This window comes from Pezoporus flaviventris, unplaced genomic scaffold, assembly GCF_033815535.1.
Source record: "Pezoporus flaviventris isolate CSIRO_AGI_PZ_B2104156 unplaced genomic scaffold, CSIRO_AGI_Pfla_v1 ptg000013l, whole genome shotgun sequence".
Taxonomy (NCBI): Eukaryota; Metazoa; Chordata; class Aves; order Psittaciformes; family Psittacidae; genus Pezoporus; species Pezoporus flaviventris.
This window is the reverse complement of record NW_026892561.1, coordinates 3,182,811-3,198,442: the sequence shown is the minus strand read 5'-3', so window position 1 is coordinate 3,198,442 and position 15,632 is coordinate 3,182,811. Positions and strand designations below refer to the sequence as shown.

Genomic DNA, 15,632 nt, shown 5'->3' with positions numbered 1-15,632 from the left:
TCCAAGCTTCCACACCTCAGCTGAAAGGGGACCACTTACCACACTATCTTAAAAACAAATAGCTTGATTTCAATTATTTAAAATGCTTTGAAGCAAATTTATTATATCAAAATATACACCAAATATTCCAGCCAGCTATTTAAAAAAAATACATATCACTATTTTGTCAATAAAAATACATATTAAAACCTCTATTTTTCCTATTCATCCTTGAGGGCATACATGATGTCGTCCTGGCTGACGTTGAGTCGCACCCGCAGCTCGAGGTACTTAGCACTGGACTCCACCAGCAAGAGCCTGCAGGCACCGAGTCTTGAACAAACTGCCATCACTTCTGACACTGTAGGGCTCGGGATGCCTTCCATTCTACAGAGAGCTAGAAGGTGACGGTAGACCTGTTAGAGAGAGAGGGAGAACTAACTGTTAGGGCTTTCTTGAGGAACAAGTAATTCCAAGCTATAATTTCCTTTTTTCATAGAGCCAAAAAAGCAAAACAATTTGCAAACCAACTTGTCTGCAATTTAAGTAACTGGATCATTTCACCTGTTATTACACCTCTTGACTAGGTGGCCTAAAGTTTACCCAAGCAGATTAAGAGCTGCCATACAATTACATATCAATTCAATTCACTCAGAAGTGATACTCAGGCCCCAGTGGCTGGTAAACAAAAGCCACACTGACTACAGACATAGAATCATAGAATGGTTTGGGTTGGAAAGGACCTTAAGATCATCCAGTTCCAACCCCCTGCCATGGGCAGGGACACCTCACACTAAACCATGTCACCCAAGGCTCTGTCCAGTCTTGCCTTGAACACCACCAGGGATGGAGCATTCACAACTGCCTTGGGCAACCCATTCCAGTGCCTCAACACCCTCACAGTAAAGAACTTCCTCCTTATATCCAATCTAAACTTCCCCTGTTTGAGTTTGAACCCGTTACTCCTTGTCCTGTCACTACAGTCCCTAATGAAGAGTCCCTCCCCAGTATCCTTATAGCTCCCCTTCAGATACTGGAAGGCCGCTATGAGGTCTCCACACAGCCTTCTCTTCTCCAGGCTGAACAGCCCCAATTTCCTCAGCCTATGAAAGATCACAGCTTAGAAAGGCATGATGCACCTTTAACCACAGGAGAACACACTTCTCAAATCATGCAGACTGGTAAATTTGTAACAAGAATTAGTTGGGGTCTTCTGCTTTGCTATTTAGAAAAAGCAGATAAAAACACTTTGGATGTTAAAGGAAAACGAAGGGGAAAACAAACCAGTCTAACAAAATACTCTTTGAAGTTTGAGTAGTGATCGCACAGTGTATCTATGCAATCAACTGATGCAGATGTTCAGGAGCCAGTAACAGAAAATGCATTAATTTTAATTAAAATTTAAAATCATACTTATGAACCAGCAGAACCAGAAAACTGGCAAGTTATTTTATATATCTAGTTCTAAACATTTTTCTAAGTGTTAACATCGAGCTTCCATACTGTGAATCATGAAGACTCTGTGCAGAGACTTCACAGCACTGCTGGTACCAGGTATTTTATGGTCCTCCTAAAAAATTGATGTACCTACTTCTATTGAGAAGGACAGTGCTATGGAAGTTGGAATCAACTTCCAGTTTTCCTCCTTGAACTACATCGCCTGATTATATTATATTGTCTTCCATCAAGTTTTAAGACTAAAAACTCCAAGTATTTAAATAGTTACACTTTGGCCTGACCAAAAAAAGAAGAGGTGTAGAACTAAGGGGTAAAGTGCCAAAATTAAGGGGGGGAAGATTCAGAACACAAACATACCTGTTGAACTGTTGCCTCTTCAACTCCTGCCCTGCGAAACTCTGCTAAAATTGCCTTCAAAAAGATTTGTTCATGGAGCGAGGCATTCCTGCATATCAAACAAACAGACAAAAGTCAATCTGTGAAGTTCAGAACTTATGAAACATTAGAGAAAAAGTCTGGAAGGGAAATTACTGCTTGGTAACCACCTATTTAAATGCAGGTTATCTTTCTACCATAGAGGGGCAGTCTGGGTCAACCAGCCATTGTATTACAGCCTGCAGCTCTGGCACCACAATGCACTGCATTTCATTTCACCTCACCTCTCTTTCAATGTATCTGAACACAGCATTTCATTCCATACATCATAAATGTTCTGCAGTGTGTATTGATCAACTTACATTCATGAATTTACAAATTAACATTGAGGCTTCCAGGCACAAGTAGCACATTAAAAGCAGCACTTGCATATCCAGCAGAATATCCAATTTTCATCCCTTACTCCACCATCTGGGATGAAACAGAGTTTGGGATGTTTTGTTTTTGACCAGAACTGGTAAAGCACTTTACCAGTTCAGCTTGTGCAGACCACAGAGTCAACAGAATTTCTCATTTATTCCCTTAGGAAACGTTTTGGAAGTCCTAAGAATCTATTTATGTTAAAGAAAGAAACCAAATGGGAACTTCTTGCATCCTGCTTAGGCATCTGTGGCTGCATCTAAGCGAGCAAAGATGGTGGCATGATACAAGCAGATGTGTAGAGGGGAATACTTTGACTCTTGAGGACCTGATGACTACACTATGCACCTCTGAGTGGTTTTTCCTTCAGTCTGGCTCAAAGTCTGGTCCATTAAGCTGATATCAGTAGTGTTTGTAGTTGTGGGCTCATGGGTAAATTCTCTAGATTTAGTCCCAACTGAAAGGAATTCAAATACATGTACTTGGAAACTGCTGCCTAGTGAAATCAATGTACAGTACGCAGGGACAAACAGGAAATTCCAAAAGCCCCCTCCTGATCTAAACATCCTGTATAAACCTGTACAAGGGTTTCTGTGACTTTGTTTCCCCTTTAATTCCTGTTTTGTACCTCTCCCAGCTATGCTACAAGGTTTGTTTTGTATCACACTTTAATAAAGCACAGTGCATCACATATGCTCCCAAACAGTGGTGAGGACAGACTGAGTGGTTTCGGAAAAGAAGTGAAGTGAAAGAGATACAAAAGCAAGGAGATTCCTCTGGGATGTTTTTACCTGATTGCATTTACATATGGTGATGAGAACATTTCATCTATGGCTTCAGTCACATGGGCCATCCTGACTATCTCAGGGGTTCCCTTTTGGCTATCGAACTCACAGATCTCAGTGGCCCTTCTGCAGATGTCAAGACAACGTCTGGCATCACCAGACAGTGCTGCTACCTGAAAGTGAACAGGACAGGTTTGTATTTACTACAAGTTGAAAAAGCGAACAGAAGAATCAACAGACAAAAGAAAATCCAACAAAACAACCCAACCACAAAACAGGAGAGCAATGCTACTGTGAACTATGTTATTCAAACTGGGATTCTAGGAACAATCTCACTGACCGAAACCAACAGAAGTAGCCCTGCTACACCATGATTTGGTTATCACAAATTCAAGACTGATCTTTTTTCTGTAATCAAGAAGTCAGAGGTTAAAAAAAATAATGTAGGAAATTCAATCCACTGCCACACAAGGGTTTTTTTTAGGATCATCCAATGACTCACATTAAACAAAACACTGGAGAAAGCTGACATCATTACACATGACTTGTCATATCCAGCTCTTGGAATATACTGCCGCCTTCACAACGTAGGTGGGAAATGCAAGGACACTGCTTTAGCAATGTTTCCTGCAAAAATACCCTGTATACCTTACAGAGAGCATAATGTGAGATCTGCTATTTGCACCCCACTTGTCTCCAATACAGAACCACAGACCAAGTCTGACTACTAACATTCTCCCCTGCTGTACCCCACACTCTCTACCTAGCACAACACAGAGGATGTACATCTGCACTGTGCTTACCTTTCTGGAAACCAGCTGAATTGCATCCTCTTCAAATGCCTTTATGTTGTTCAGTCTGGATGAAATAATTTGCTGTAGCTGTTTGTAGGTGTAGGGCTGAAAGGACATTCTGGTGAGGCCCTACAATAAACAATACAACACAGTGAGAAGCATTTGTAATGCTTGAAAACTCTCAACTGCTCAAGCATAGCCTGTATAGTTGGTTTTATTTTCTCTACTAGGAACACTCTCTCTTTCACATCCTTCTCCTCCAAGTGATATGCTCCAATCAGTTGTTCCACTTTGTGAAGTAAAAATGCAAATCCACAAAACTGACTAAGTGAGGATCCCTGTTGGAACTCCCCACTGAAAGGCCTGAGGAGCAAGTGAGGTTGCTATCAAAGTTCAAATTCCCTCTTACAAAACTTGTTTACAAGTCGGAACCACCTAATATGAAAACCTTTGATTACAACTGGTGTACACTTTAACACAGAAACAGCAGAAGCTCTGAAAGAATATTCATCTCTCCTTTAGCAAATCTGTGTACATCTTTAGTTATACTATTGACTTCACGTTAGCAATCAAACTGCTTTCAGAGGAGGAGGACTATCTGTGTTAGAGATGGTGCGCTGTCTTTCATATTCTACAGGCGGCCCGAGTTTTGCATTTCTTATGCAAAATTCTTCCCCCTTGTGACTATATGGACTCAGCTGATATGCAGGTTTAGTGGGTGGGGGAAAGCAATTCACACACTGTGGAGCTATTTGAGTCACGGAAGGTTGGAGGCACAGAGCACTGATTTTCGCAAATCACTTTTCAGAGCAGCAATAAAGAGATAACCCAGGAAAATGTATTCAACATCTAACTTTCTGTCCAAAGGTATCCAACAAAAGAAGTCTACAAGCTGGTGATGGCTAACAGATAGAACTAACTAGGTGGCTGGAATGCAAGGGGAAGAGGAAGGGAAACCAGAAGATAGTTTTCCTGAAGTCCAGAGTAAGCAGCTTAACCGTGAAGCACGACATTTGATTATCCAGATTTTAATATGTTTAAAAGACATCTGCATTCCTAATTTATTCTTACAAGAACATAATGTACTTACACAGCATAACATCTGATTAGCAAGCCGGCTCTTTGCTAAAATTTATGTGTTCATTATCAGCCCTCTGGAGAGGGAATTACAAAAGCATTGTTCAACCTTGGATGTAACCAATCCTGCCTTTCTCCTGGATTACTTTTAATTGCATATAGTATTTAATCTGTTTTCATTCTACAACATAGCAACAGAACTGCTAGGACATACCAGCCTGCTAGCTACTCTGTTCATCATTATTCTCTCTGGCAAGTCCATGGTGTTAGCGATGGCCAAGATGATTAATTTGGAGTGCTTTTGAGTTGGCCAGTCAAATAAATTGTACATCACATTCTGTTTCCGGGTCCACAGAAGATCAAGCTGCAGAGATAGAAAGAGAAGAATTAGACTGAAAAAGAATAGCTTTGTATTTACCAGACCTGATGGGGGTGAGAGAGCCAACTCTGCTACATAAGACTTCTTACGTGATTCTGAACAAGCCGTCTCTGTTGCATTTCCGTTATCCATCTACTGGTAGGACTGCTTCCTCTGAGTTAGGGCATTAATCTCTTTTGGAAAAGCGCAGTCCCACTACATGCTTGAGCAGTATTAATCACAGTAGAGTGATTAAACAGCTGGAGATTTTAAACACTATTGTGATATTAATGCCACATCTAACAAGATTAAAAGACCCTCCATGTAAGAACCTGAATAAGCTCACAGCAAAAAGAAGTATGTATTTATTTATTACTGAACACAGCTTACTTGAAGGAGTTTCAAAACTGGATATGATTTATTTCACGCTGAGTTTTCACACTGGAAAAGCAGCAGCTTCCAGACAAAATACAGTTGAATTCTGTGGCATTTAGGACTTGACAGAACAAGTCATTCTATGACTTGGACCAAAACAAAACATAAACTCAATGTGAAATCCATGGCAGAGAACAACATAGCAACAGGATACTTGCTTATTTAAATTCAGTTTCCTAATAAGGCTAAGAGGAACTCCTTGTGCAACTGATCTGCCAAGTCTGTTCCTTTTACATCACATGATATACTCTAAGCACGTATAATTTGTCTGTCTTCATCCTCCAAAAAATAATGTCCTATGATACATCAGGGAAAGAGAAAGAAGGATTCTTTGTCTCACCTCATCCACTACCAGCACTGTGGTCTTCCTCTTTGGTCCAGGTGTACTGAACAGTTTTCCCAACAGTACTGCAGCATGGGTTGCAGTCACCTTTTGACCTGTCAGTAACTGGACAAGGATTAAACAATGCTGCAGGTTAATCACACCAAAACTCTGGAAATAGGAAGTTTAACTCCTATTTGGTTTTAACTTTCCTCTAGCAATCAACACAAAGCATCTAGATTTTGGCATGGGGAAGCGGGGTTGTGTGTAAAAAAGTAGCTCATAAGATACTCAGGTCTCCCAGAAGCTGTCCATAAAGGAGCACAGAAGAATACATAGCTGAAGAGAAAGGCCTTTAGAATTTACTGTAATTATATAAAAACAAGCACAGCCAGTAGTCCCAGATGAGGTAACTGCAGATTAGTTTGTCATAGAAGTCCAGTATTGTTGACAGAGACAGTCCCTCTTTAGCTGGATTGCTATCATGACAGGCTAGTTAACAATTAAGACCCTCTTAGTAATTATTGTTCTGTTATACCGACTTCCAGAGTTGTCATCTGAGTAACTTTTTAAACAGAAAAAGTTATAGAAGGGGAAACTATAAAAAGAATCTAGTTTAGATTTAAACCTGACTGCATGTAATCAGGCTATTCCCCAGCCACTGCCCTTACGCAGCTGAAAGCAAAAGAGTTCAAGAAGTTGTCCATCACCTCAAGTTAACTATTTTTGATCCTCCTCCAAGACAAAAGCATATAGTCTCTCAGAGGGACTATTTTATTTGGAAGTATTGATACATTAAGTGCCTTCAGTACTGTAACACTGTAACATTGAGGATCTAATAGCAAAGCATAAAATCTCCTTCAAACCAGAAAGCCACTGACAAGGCTTTACTTACCTCTAGTATCTGCACATAAGCTTGGTGAGGGTCAGTCAGCTTCATGCCATTGATCTCTAGAAAGTGGAATGATGGTAGCTCATCATTCTCTGCAGCTTGCTGAAGAGAGCACATCACTTCACGGACAGTTGCAGTTTTACCAGTACCAGGCACTCCAGAAATGTACATGCACCTACAAAAGGAGAACACTCAGCAGCTTGAGCAGAATGCTAACACTCTTAGGATCAATGAGCTGGAAATTCCTGGGCTCAGAGACCAGACTTGAATACTGCTCCTTTGTCACTCCAGGCAAATACTTTATGAATATAATTTACTTCTTTAAAAAGAAAGAAAATAAATGGTTTCTGAGACATCTAAAATTGACTAGTTATATTTTGGTCTTTAACTTGAATCTGTACAATAAAGGAGCCCACATTATTTTTATGCACAACCCTTCTTAAGGAAGCAAAATACCAAGAGAATTCAGCTAGAAACTTTAATTCAGCCAAATGATGATAACCTTTTAAATAAAAGCAGCGTTGATTGTCTGACACCACAACACTGCTGTTATGCCATAGGGAGATGTGGTGTTGGCTACAGTCTCAACAACAAACTCACCCTCCTGTTTCATCAATAAGCTTGCTTTCCACAAAGTTATAGATGTCCTGGTACTCTTCCTCACGACAGGGCAGAGATTCTGGGACAGCAGAAACATGCAGCCTTTGGATTGAAAATAAGAACAAGAAAAAGAAAGTTTAAATAGGAGGTCCAAGGTTGGCATTTTTGCAGTTCTACATGAAGGGCCTAGTGGGGAACACAAGGAACGAGGTGCTCCACCTCTCACAGCTGCATGTAGCTTTCCAAATCTCCTATGTACTTTAAGCCTGAACACCATATTATCAAACATCCCAAAAGAAATGGCCTTGACTCTCTAGATGTATTATAGGCTTAAAGAGGGCTGAACAATCATCTTCAGAAACAATCAGCACGAATATGCAGTAGTAAAGATCTAGTTGGTTTAATTCACAAAAATACTGCCAGTGTAGAGGTGGGATAAACCAGGAGAGAGTACTTAGAAGAAACTGAGAAAGCTACAACTCAGTTTGAAAGATACAGTCAGTCCTAAATGCCTCCCCCGCACTGTGAACATCTACAATGAGAGCTATAAAGCTTTTTCATACATTAAGGGGAGACAGATACTGTACCTTTAAAATCTAAAGCTAGTGAAAGAGGATATTTATTCTGTGCAACATTAGAAAAACAAAGATATTTAATTCTGCAGGACTTACCATGGACTGGTTATCATAATTTGAAATTGTAAAAGTATATTGTAAATGCTGCTAGTATTTGCAAATCTGGTATTGTACTGTAAATTCATAAATGCTCTGCTGGTATCAAACCATAATGCGTTTTTACCAAATTTAGACACCATGGTAAAGAGAACATTTCCCTCCTTCAGCACAGCCTACTGCTATGCACACCTGATGCAGAAAAGATTATATCCTCCCTGAGCACGCATTACAATTACCTTAATCTGGCCTCTTCTAGTACACTGGCTGGTTTCTGTGTTGCATTTTTGCGCTTGGGAATCTCAGGAGTCGCATTCCGGGGTGTCTTGGGTGTGCCTGGCAAAGGCTGCAAAGAAAAGTTACAACCTCATATTGATTTTCTACAAACAGCAATTTCTGTTGGAGACTGATCATTCATAAAAGTTTCCCAAACATTGCTTGGGGATGCCAGAGAATAAGATGAACAGAAAAAACAATCTTTACAAAGGGAATTACATACATGCCTCATACCCTTTTCTTCCCAAAGATAAAAAAGAAATTGGAAAGGGATGGTGACACCAACAATTACACCTTTTAACTGTCTGAAGGACTTTTAAATCGTGAATGCTTTTCTGAAGTGTTATGTTACAAAGTGATCTGGTTCTTTAGAAACAGCAAGCAACTAGGAGTTGATCTACCCGAATTTCATTGTCCAAATAGACAAGTGTTTTATACATTTATATATCCTACCGTGTCAAAGATCCTATGAATCAAGATAATGTTTCATTAAAAGCTAAGGGGTTCAGATACTTCATTTGATACACAGGCATCAAACATTCCAATAATTGGCTTGGAAATAATAAACCATCTCTCTCACATGGAACTTACAGTTTTCTTTGGGGTCCTGGCAGGGGTGCGAACTGAAGACTTCCTTGAAGATTTTGGGGTGCTGACTGTTCCACTTAATTTAGTTTTCTTTTCTGGCGTAAAGCTCTCATCATCCTCTTCTTCCTCACTACTTGAAGAGAACAAGCTGTCTGAGCTAGATGAAGACTCCTCTTCCTTGTTCAACTCTAGTGCATTTAATATGCTACGAGAAACAGAAATGAAGAGTTTTAAAAAAAACCCACATACAACAATGCACACTGCAAAGGATCATTTGTACATTTTCAGCTTTTTCGGTAGTTATCATAATGGGTAAGCCAACATAGTTGCCACTTGAGCTGTTCATTTGCCATAGCTATTTAACGGACTGGTTTAAAGGAAGTCAGTTTTCTGATGAACACCACGAGTTGGCTTTAGTTTTTATTCACATTGCAATTGAGCTGTGCTACTAGAACCACTTGCATTTCACTATTAAGCTAGACAAACGTCTCAAGGCTTCAAGCTGTCAGTAGCAACGTGAATAAGAGAGCACAGACACAAAAGTTCACCTGATTTGCTCTGCAATGCGAGAGCTTGTCTGCTGCACACAACTTCTTCTAGAGCGAAGGGTCAGTACAGGGCTCCGACTATGCAGCTCCCAGCATTTATTTGGACTGTAAAGAAAACACAAACTGTTTGTATTTCTTTGCATTACACTTGCGAAGATGAAGCCTTTCAAACTTCAGGCTCAATTGTTACTACACCTGTCAATCCAGTATGAATTCTTGTTGACAGTTATTTACAGACTGGCTACGGCATGGATACCGACAGTACAATTTCTCCTCTCTTCAATGTATCTTTGCCAAGAAAAAAAACCCAAACAAACAAAATATTTACTACAGTAATTTTGAATTAGCAGCCGAATTATTTTGCACACGTAACACTGCCAAAATGAAGAGACAAGGGCTCCAAGGTTTGGTTGGTTGTGGTTTGTCTTTTCTCTTTCTTGGGCTCTTCTTCATCCCTATCACAGGAACATTTTACCGTTAATACAACCTTCCAGCTAGTTCAAAGGACACAATGAGATGAATTATAGATGTTTTATTTGTTGATGGCTCTTAGAAATTATTTTAGATCTAGAAGTACTGCTGAATGCTGTTACCTTTCAATGAAGGGCAAATGTTTTTATGCTATACAATAACTGACAAAACCAGAGTGCAGATCCACCAAGTGTTGCATCCACATCTTTACACTTTGAAAGGAGGAACCTGACTTTGTTTTACCTTCTCGCAACATTTTACACAAAAAAGTCTGATCCATTCTCATCCTGCCCCAGCTTAATGCCATTTTTAAAGACTGTGTGAAGACAGACTTAAATATTTATGCTTTATGAGTTTTAATTTCTTTTCTGCATAAAAATCAGCATGAAGTATACATCCAAATATGAGAACGCTCATGAGGCCAATCACATCCCTTACTATACATCAACAGTTGTCACAAATAGGGCACATTTGAGCCTGTGACGTGTACTGCTGGGAAAATGATTTTTATCCATGTTGATGAGTACAAACAATAATGATCAGTAATATAGCTTCAGTTCCCTTTTACATCATCCTACCATTTCTATCTACAGCAACTTCTCTCTGTTCTTGTAATCACAAACAGTGTGCATCAATCTCTTTCAAGTCAGCTCCTCTTGTGATCCCCCTAATCACTCATTCATCTCCCAGGAACATGCTTTCTAAAGCTTCAGTGCTACCCCCCTTCTCTCAGTTATCTCAACAGGCAAAACATGCTACACTCAGAGACTTCACCTACTTCACCCTCCAGAAGTCTTTCATAAAGTGTGCTTTAAGAGAACTACACACAAACAGAACTCCCATACAAAAGTAATTACAAAAAGGCACTTACGATACAGTGTCATTTTTCACATCAAGATTCTTGGCTTTCCCACTGGAGTCTTTGACTTTAAAGGGGGATAATTGTAATGATTCAGTAAACCTCTGCCAGTACTCTTCACTGTCAAATACTGAATTTTCCTTATCATTGGTATGAGGTATTTTTGGTGGTGAGCTTAAAATGCCGGTGAATTTCACTTTTCTTTTAGTAGCTGATGGTTTTAACGGTGCTATGGCACCAATGTCATCATCCAAAAGATCCAAAACTTCACATCCCAGGAATCTGTCTTTAGGAGATCGTGTGGGACCTAGGAATCAAGAGCAAAACGAACTTTTGTCAGGCTTTAATATGACTGGTTTGGTTAATTTTCAGAAGACGTGGCAAGACGGGTTCAATGGCTGTCATTTAAATGACAGGATATGGCATTACAGTCCAGGAACAAGGAACTGAATCGCTAGAAGGCAGACACTTCCTCCGAAATGACAGCTAAATAGAATACAAACTGGTGTTTTTCCAGTTTTCTGACCCACCTCCATCGCTTACAACTTCAGTCAGGCTCCAGTTTGAAAATGCTGCATGTTACACAGGATCCAATGTGCTTATTCAGTGTAAGCCCAATAGAAATATTCTAGCGCACCATTAGTCAGAAGATTCAAGTGAGATGTTCTGAGGTCAAGTTAGGCTGGTCAGTAACATTTCAGCACTTTAAATTTAGACTTACCAGTTGCAAATAAAACATTTGTAACAGCAGTTGGATATAAGCAGTACAGTTGCTTGGAATAACAGACATGAGACAAACAACTGACGCACCCAAAAGTCAGGCTTGGGCTAACCCCAGAACCTGCATATGATGACTAAAAATACTGATGTTGAATATTACCATCATCTGAACTACACAAAAGGAAGAGGCACTAAACATACTCCATTCAAAACTACCAAATAGACAGGATATTGCCATATACGTACTGTTCAACTGTAACTTCTTCCTCGCTGTTGGAGTTTTGATGCCATTAGCCCCTCTCTGTGAATGTCTCTCCTTAGCGAGGGAGGACTTGGAAGCAGAATGTTTCGATTCGATTTCCAACTCAACAGGTTTTGGTTTTGTGGCACTCCGAACACCACTTTCTGTCTCTTTTTTCAGAGGGGAAATGATGTCCAAAGGAATAAATGAGTTTGAAGAGTTTAGGATGCCACCTCCTTTCTTATTAGCGTCTTTCAGCTTAGAGAATATGTCAGGGGACAAAGTCTTAAAGCATTTCCCATCCCAAGACTGTTTTACATAGAAGATGTTTTCCTTGTGCAATGCAGTAGGCGGTTCCTCATTCAGATGTAGGGGTATTACCTGTAAAAACAGAAAGTACCAAAACACACATACCTTAACATTTACTGTTAATTTAGCATTCAAGTATTTTCATAGCATTCAACTATTTTCTAATCATATATCTTGTTATTGGAACTCATGCAATCCTTCGTTATATAGGGAAACATGTTCAACCTACATTTGCACTAGCATAAGCTTATTGCACTACAGAACTCCCATTCACATAACTTTTTCACATACAAACCTGTAAATGAGCTGGCTGCCAACATCCAAAGCGATTTTAGGATGGAAAAAAGAATATTAAGTTTTCAATGATCCTAACATATGTCAACTGCAGTAACAAATACACATCACAAATTTGGTTTGGGAGGGAATAAAGTAGCTGCACTGTTCTATTATGCTTTCCAGATTGGTTCTGTTTCTTCCCTGTGTGTGTAGAGGGGCTGCAGTACATACCATGGTGCTTTTAATAATGGTCTCTGCAGCAATATCAGTGTCAAAGCCAGGAACCTGATCAAAAAACACCTCTTGGGAAGAAACCTCTCTTTTAAGCAGTTTCCGTTTGTTCGGTGGTACCTCTGTAACACGAGAGAACCACTGCACAACCGCACGTTTCACCTGAGCACCTGCAACAGCGAAAACAAGTCAGTGAACAGTAAGAATTTTATTGTATCCCAAACAGTTATTACCAGACCTCAGTGACTTGAAGCTGAAATGCCATCAAGGATTGAAATCCACCCTGAATACGAGTGAGAAAGCATCAGAGGAGAGATTTCAATTCCCATTTTCTAAACTAAATTAAAATGTTTGACCTGAGACTTTTAAGGACTAAGACAACCTACACAAGGGTATCAATGGGAACACCTGGAGACCAGGCTCCAGACACTATTACAAATGAAGAGGTTCCTTATTTGCATAGATGTGATCCAAGTGAACCCCACTATCCAAAAGCAGCAGCATAGAAGGAGAACTGAGAAATTTCCCAATGTTATTTTTAATGTCAGTGTATTTTAAAAGTAAGGCAGGAACATATTCACTGCCTAACAAACCAGCACATCCTGCTGCTGACAGATCTAGGAGGAAAATCTGTTTGTAGCATTTATTCAGACTAGGTGTGTAGAGAGCTGAAAGAAACAACTGGAACATACTACAACCGCATACTAGGTTACTCTCTACATTATAAATGTTCATCTTTGAATGAAAACAAAGCCACATTTCTTTAAACAAACTTCTCAAAGATATATAACAAAAGGAGAATCTTGTTTTCAAGGATGCTTCATGGATTTCTTTCCAGCACGAAAAGAATATTCAGTTATGTTACAATAAATGTGTATTAGTAAATAAAGAAGCTGCAGTGAGATGCATTTATGTTTTTAAAAAGAAATATAAAAAACCCCAACATTAAAACATTATTATGCTGGCCCAAAACAAACCACAAGTGTTGAAAGAAATCAGACATTGCTAATGAGTAGTTTCTAATCCAGACAGTCTTTGTATAGCCTTCCATGATTTATCTTTTTATATTTATATTTACCTACAAACAATCAGTTCTGCAAGGGGCAGAAGTGATGAGCCCCATTTATCCAGCCTTGTACCTTGCTGCTAAGTAACCTGATGTCTAATGAGATGCAAGTTCCGGGGCTGCAGTGCCCTTGCTCCACTTGGATTCTGCTGTCTAAATAAAGCATGAGCTCACAAGGTCTTCTCAAGAGCTGTTTCTTTTAAATTAGGCAGCTAAGCAAGAAGATTGCAAGTATTTCATCTTTAAGCTGTCTATTTACCTATAAAATCTAGCTGAAGTTTGCTATCAGCCCCAAATAACTGGGGAGCATGTCAATATAGAAGCACTGATTTCCTTAGTAAATTAGGTCAGTGGTATAGTGTGAAAGCTCACTTCGCCCCCATGTAATAGGCAACTTAAGAACATTTTATGATTTCTCAGATAGGAAACGAGGTTTTATTTCTCACCATCTTCATACAGATCCAGGAGCTGTGCCACAAAAGGTTCATCTGCGTTCTCCCCTTCTACTAAAATAAAGTCACCGACTCGTATGCAGTTTTCTGTTCCGCTTCTTTCTGAGGTAATAAGGATTCCCCTATAAAATGAAACACATGTGCAGATGAACAGGATTTCATATTCCTCATAAGTCACATATCGCTAAAGCTGATGGCCTGTCAAGTTCAGAGCTGCTTACGCCCCTTCCTGCAAAGCTTACAGTTCAGTTTCCCAATTAAAAGCTTACATATGTATTTCAATTTGAGTTAATGCTTATTCACAGATTACTTACATGTCTTTGGTTACACATTATAGACTAATAATGCAAAAGCCTTATACTTTAGTTATAGACATGCCACGTCCTAACGCAATGCCCAAAATTGACTGCCACGTTAACCTAAACAATGTCGGAAAGGCAAAGAAACCTTCATGGATGGAGTTTCCCTGAGCAAGCCAGAAATAAATGTTACTTACTTGTACTTTGTAGTCCTCAGTTTCCTGTCCAAGCTCATGGGCTTCCCATACCAGGAGTAGATAACTTTGCTTTGCTGCCGGGTGTTCATGATTCCCAAGGAAAAGCTAAAACAAATAAGCAATTGTTTAATTAGTGTTTAACAATAAAAGCAGGGAAAGACTCAAGATGTTGAGATACAGAAACCCCATCCCCTCCTTCATCGTGCATGAGAAACGTGGTGTGTGTCTGGTGATCCAGACAAGCCCTACCTTTCCCAGAGCATGCGGGCGCCTATCCCCTGAGGGTGGACGGGAAGTGAGGTGATTCGCAGTGGCTCGTTCAACACTGGGCTTTAGGAGCACACCTCCCAGTCGCTGATACACTTCCATCCCTGGCAGTGTTCAAGGCCAGGTTGGACACAGGAGCTTGGAGCACCCTGCTCTAGTGGAAGGTGTCCCTCCCCGGGGTAGGGGTTGGAACCGGATGAGCTTTAAGGTCCCTTCCAACCCAAACCATTCTGGGATAACTTTGTGACAAACACGCAATTCCCTGCCTGCTTTGCTTATTCACAGCGGTGGTTATCAGCCGTTCCCTGCTTACCGCCGGGCCTTCCCTCTCCGCGGGGCCCGCCGAACCCCGCCACGACGGTTGCTTTAAATTTCAGGGGTTCTCATTATTTTTCTCTTTTCCTCCCATAAGGAAGACCGTTCCCTCCGGAAACACCCCCCTCACCCGCCCCAGGCCGCTTAGAGAGAGCTCGGCCAGGGCTCTCCCTCAGGGAACCCGCTGCCCCTCCGCCGGTGCGGCCATGGCGCCGGACGGGGCCATCAGCACCACCGGAGGCGCTCCATCACCTCGCACAGAGCCACTCACCCCGCGGCGACACCCGCGCGCGTGCAACGGCGCGCTCCCCTACGCGCTCGAGAATAGAATTCCGCGCCAAACCCGTCCCC

General features: G+C 40.6%; 1 protein-coding gene across 1 annotated transcript; it reads right to left on the bottom strand.

The window, feature by feature from the left end:
- Positions 1-200: 200 nt before the first annotated feature.
- Positions 201-14,827, bottom strand: ORC1 (origin recognition complex subunit 1). The gene is made up of 16 exons (XM_061451243.1): positions 14,700-14,827; positions 14,198-14,325; positions 12,686-12,855; positions 11,875-12,250; positions 10,921-11,215; positions 9,579-9,683; positions 9,034-9,235; positions 8,406-8,512; positions 7,496-7,597; positions 6,899-7,070; positions 6,022-6,129; positions 5,103-5,252; positions 3,821-3,940; positions 3,024-3,190; positions 1,795-1,882; positions 201-395 (listed from the first exon to the last, which is right to left on the bottom strand). The coding sequence occupies exons 1-16, from the start codon at positions 14,786-14,788 to the stop codon at positions 201-203; spliced, it is 2,574 nt and encodes an 857-aa protein (XP_061307227.1). The 5' UTR covers positions 14,789-14,827.
- Positions 14,828-15,632: the final 805 nt, after the last annotated feature.

What these genes read in the sequence shown, in the direction of transcription:
- ORC1 (XM_061451243.1), bottom strand. Translation starts at nt 14,788, where the DNA reads ATGAACACCCGGCAGCAAAGCAAAGTTATCTACTCCTGGTATGGGAAG. An exon ending in CTGAGGACTACAAAGTACAA is followed by an intron (nt 14,326 to 14,699) that starts GTAAGTAACATT and finishes TTCATTTTATAG; the next exon opens with GGGAATCCTTATTACCTCAG. An exon ending in CTAGAAGAGGCCAGATTAAG is followed by an intron (nt 7,598 to 8,405) that starts GTAATTGTAATG and finishes TTCAATCCAAAG; the next exon opens with GCTGCATGTTTCTGCTGTCC.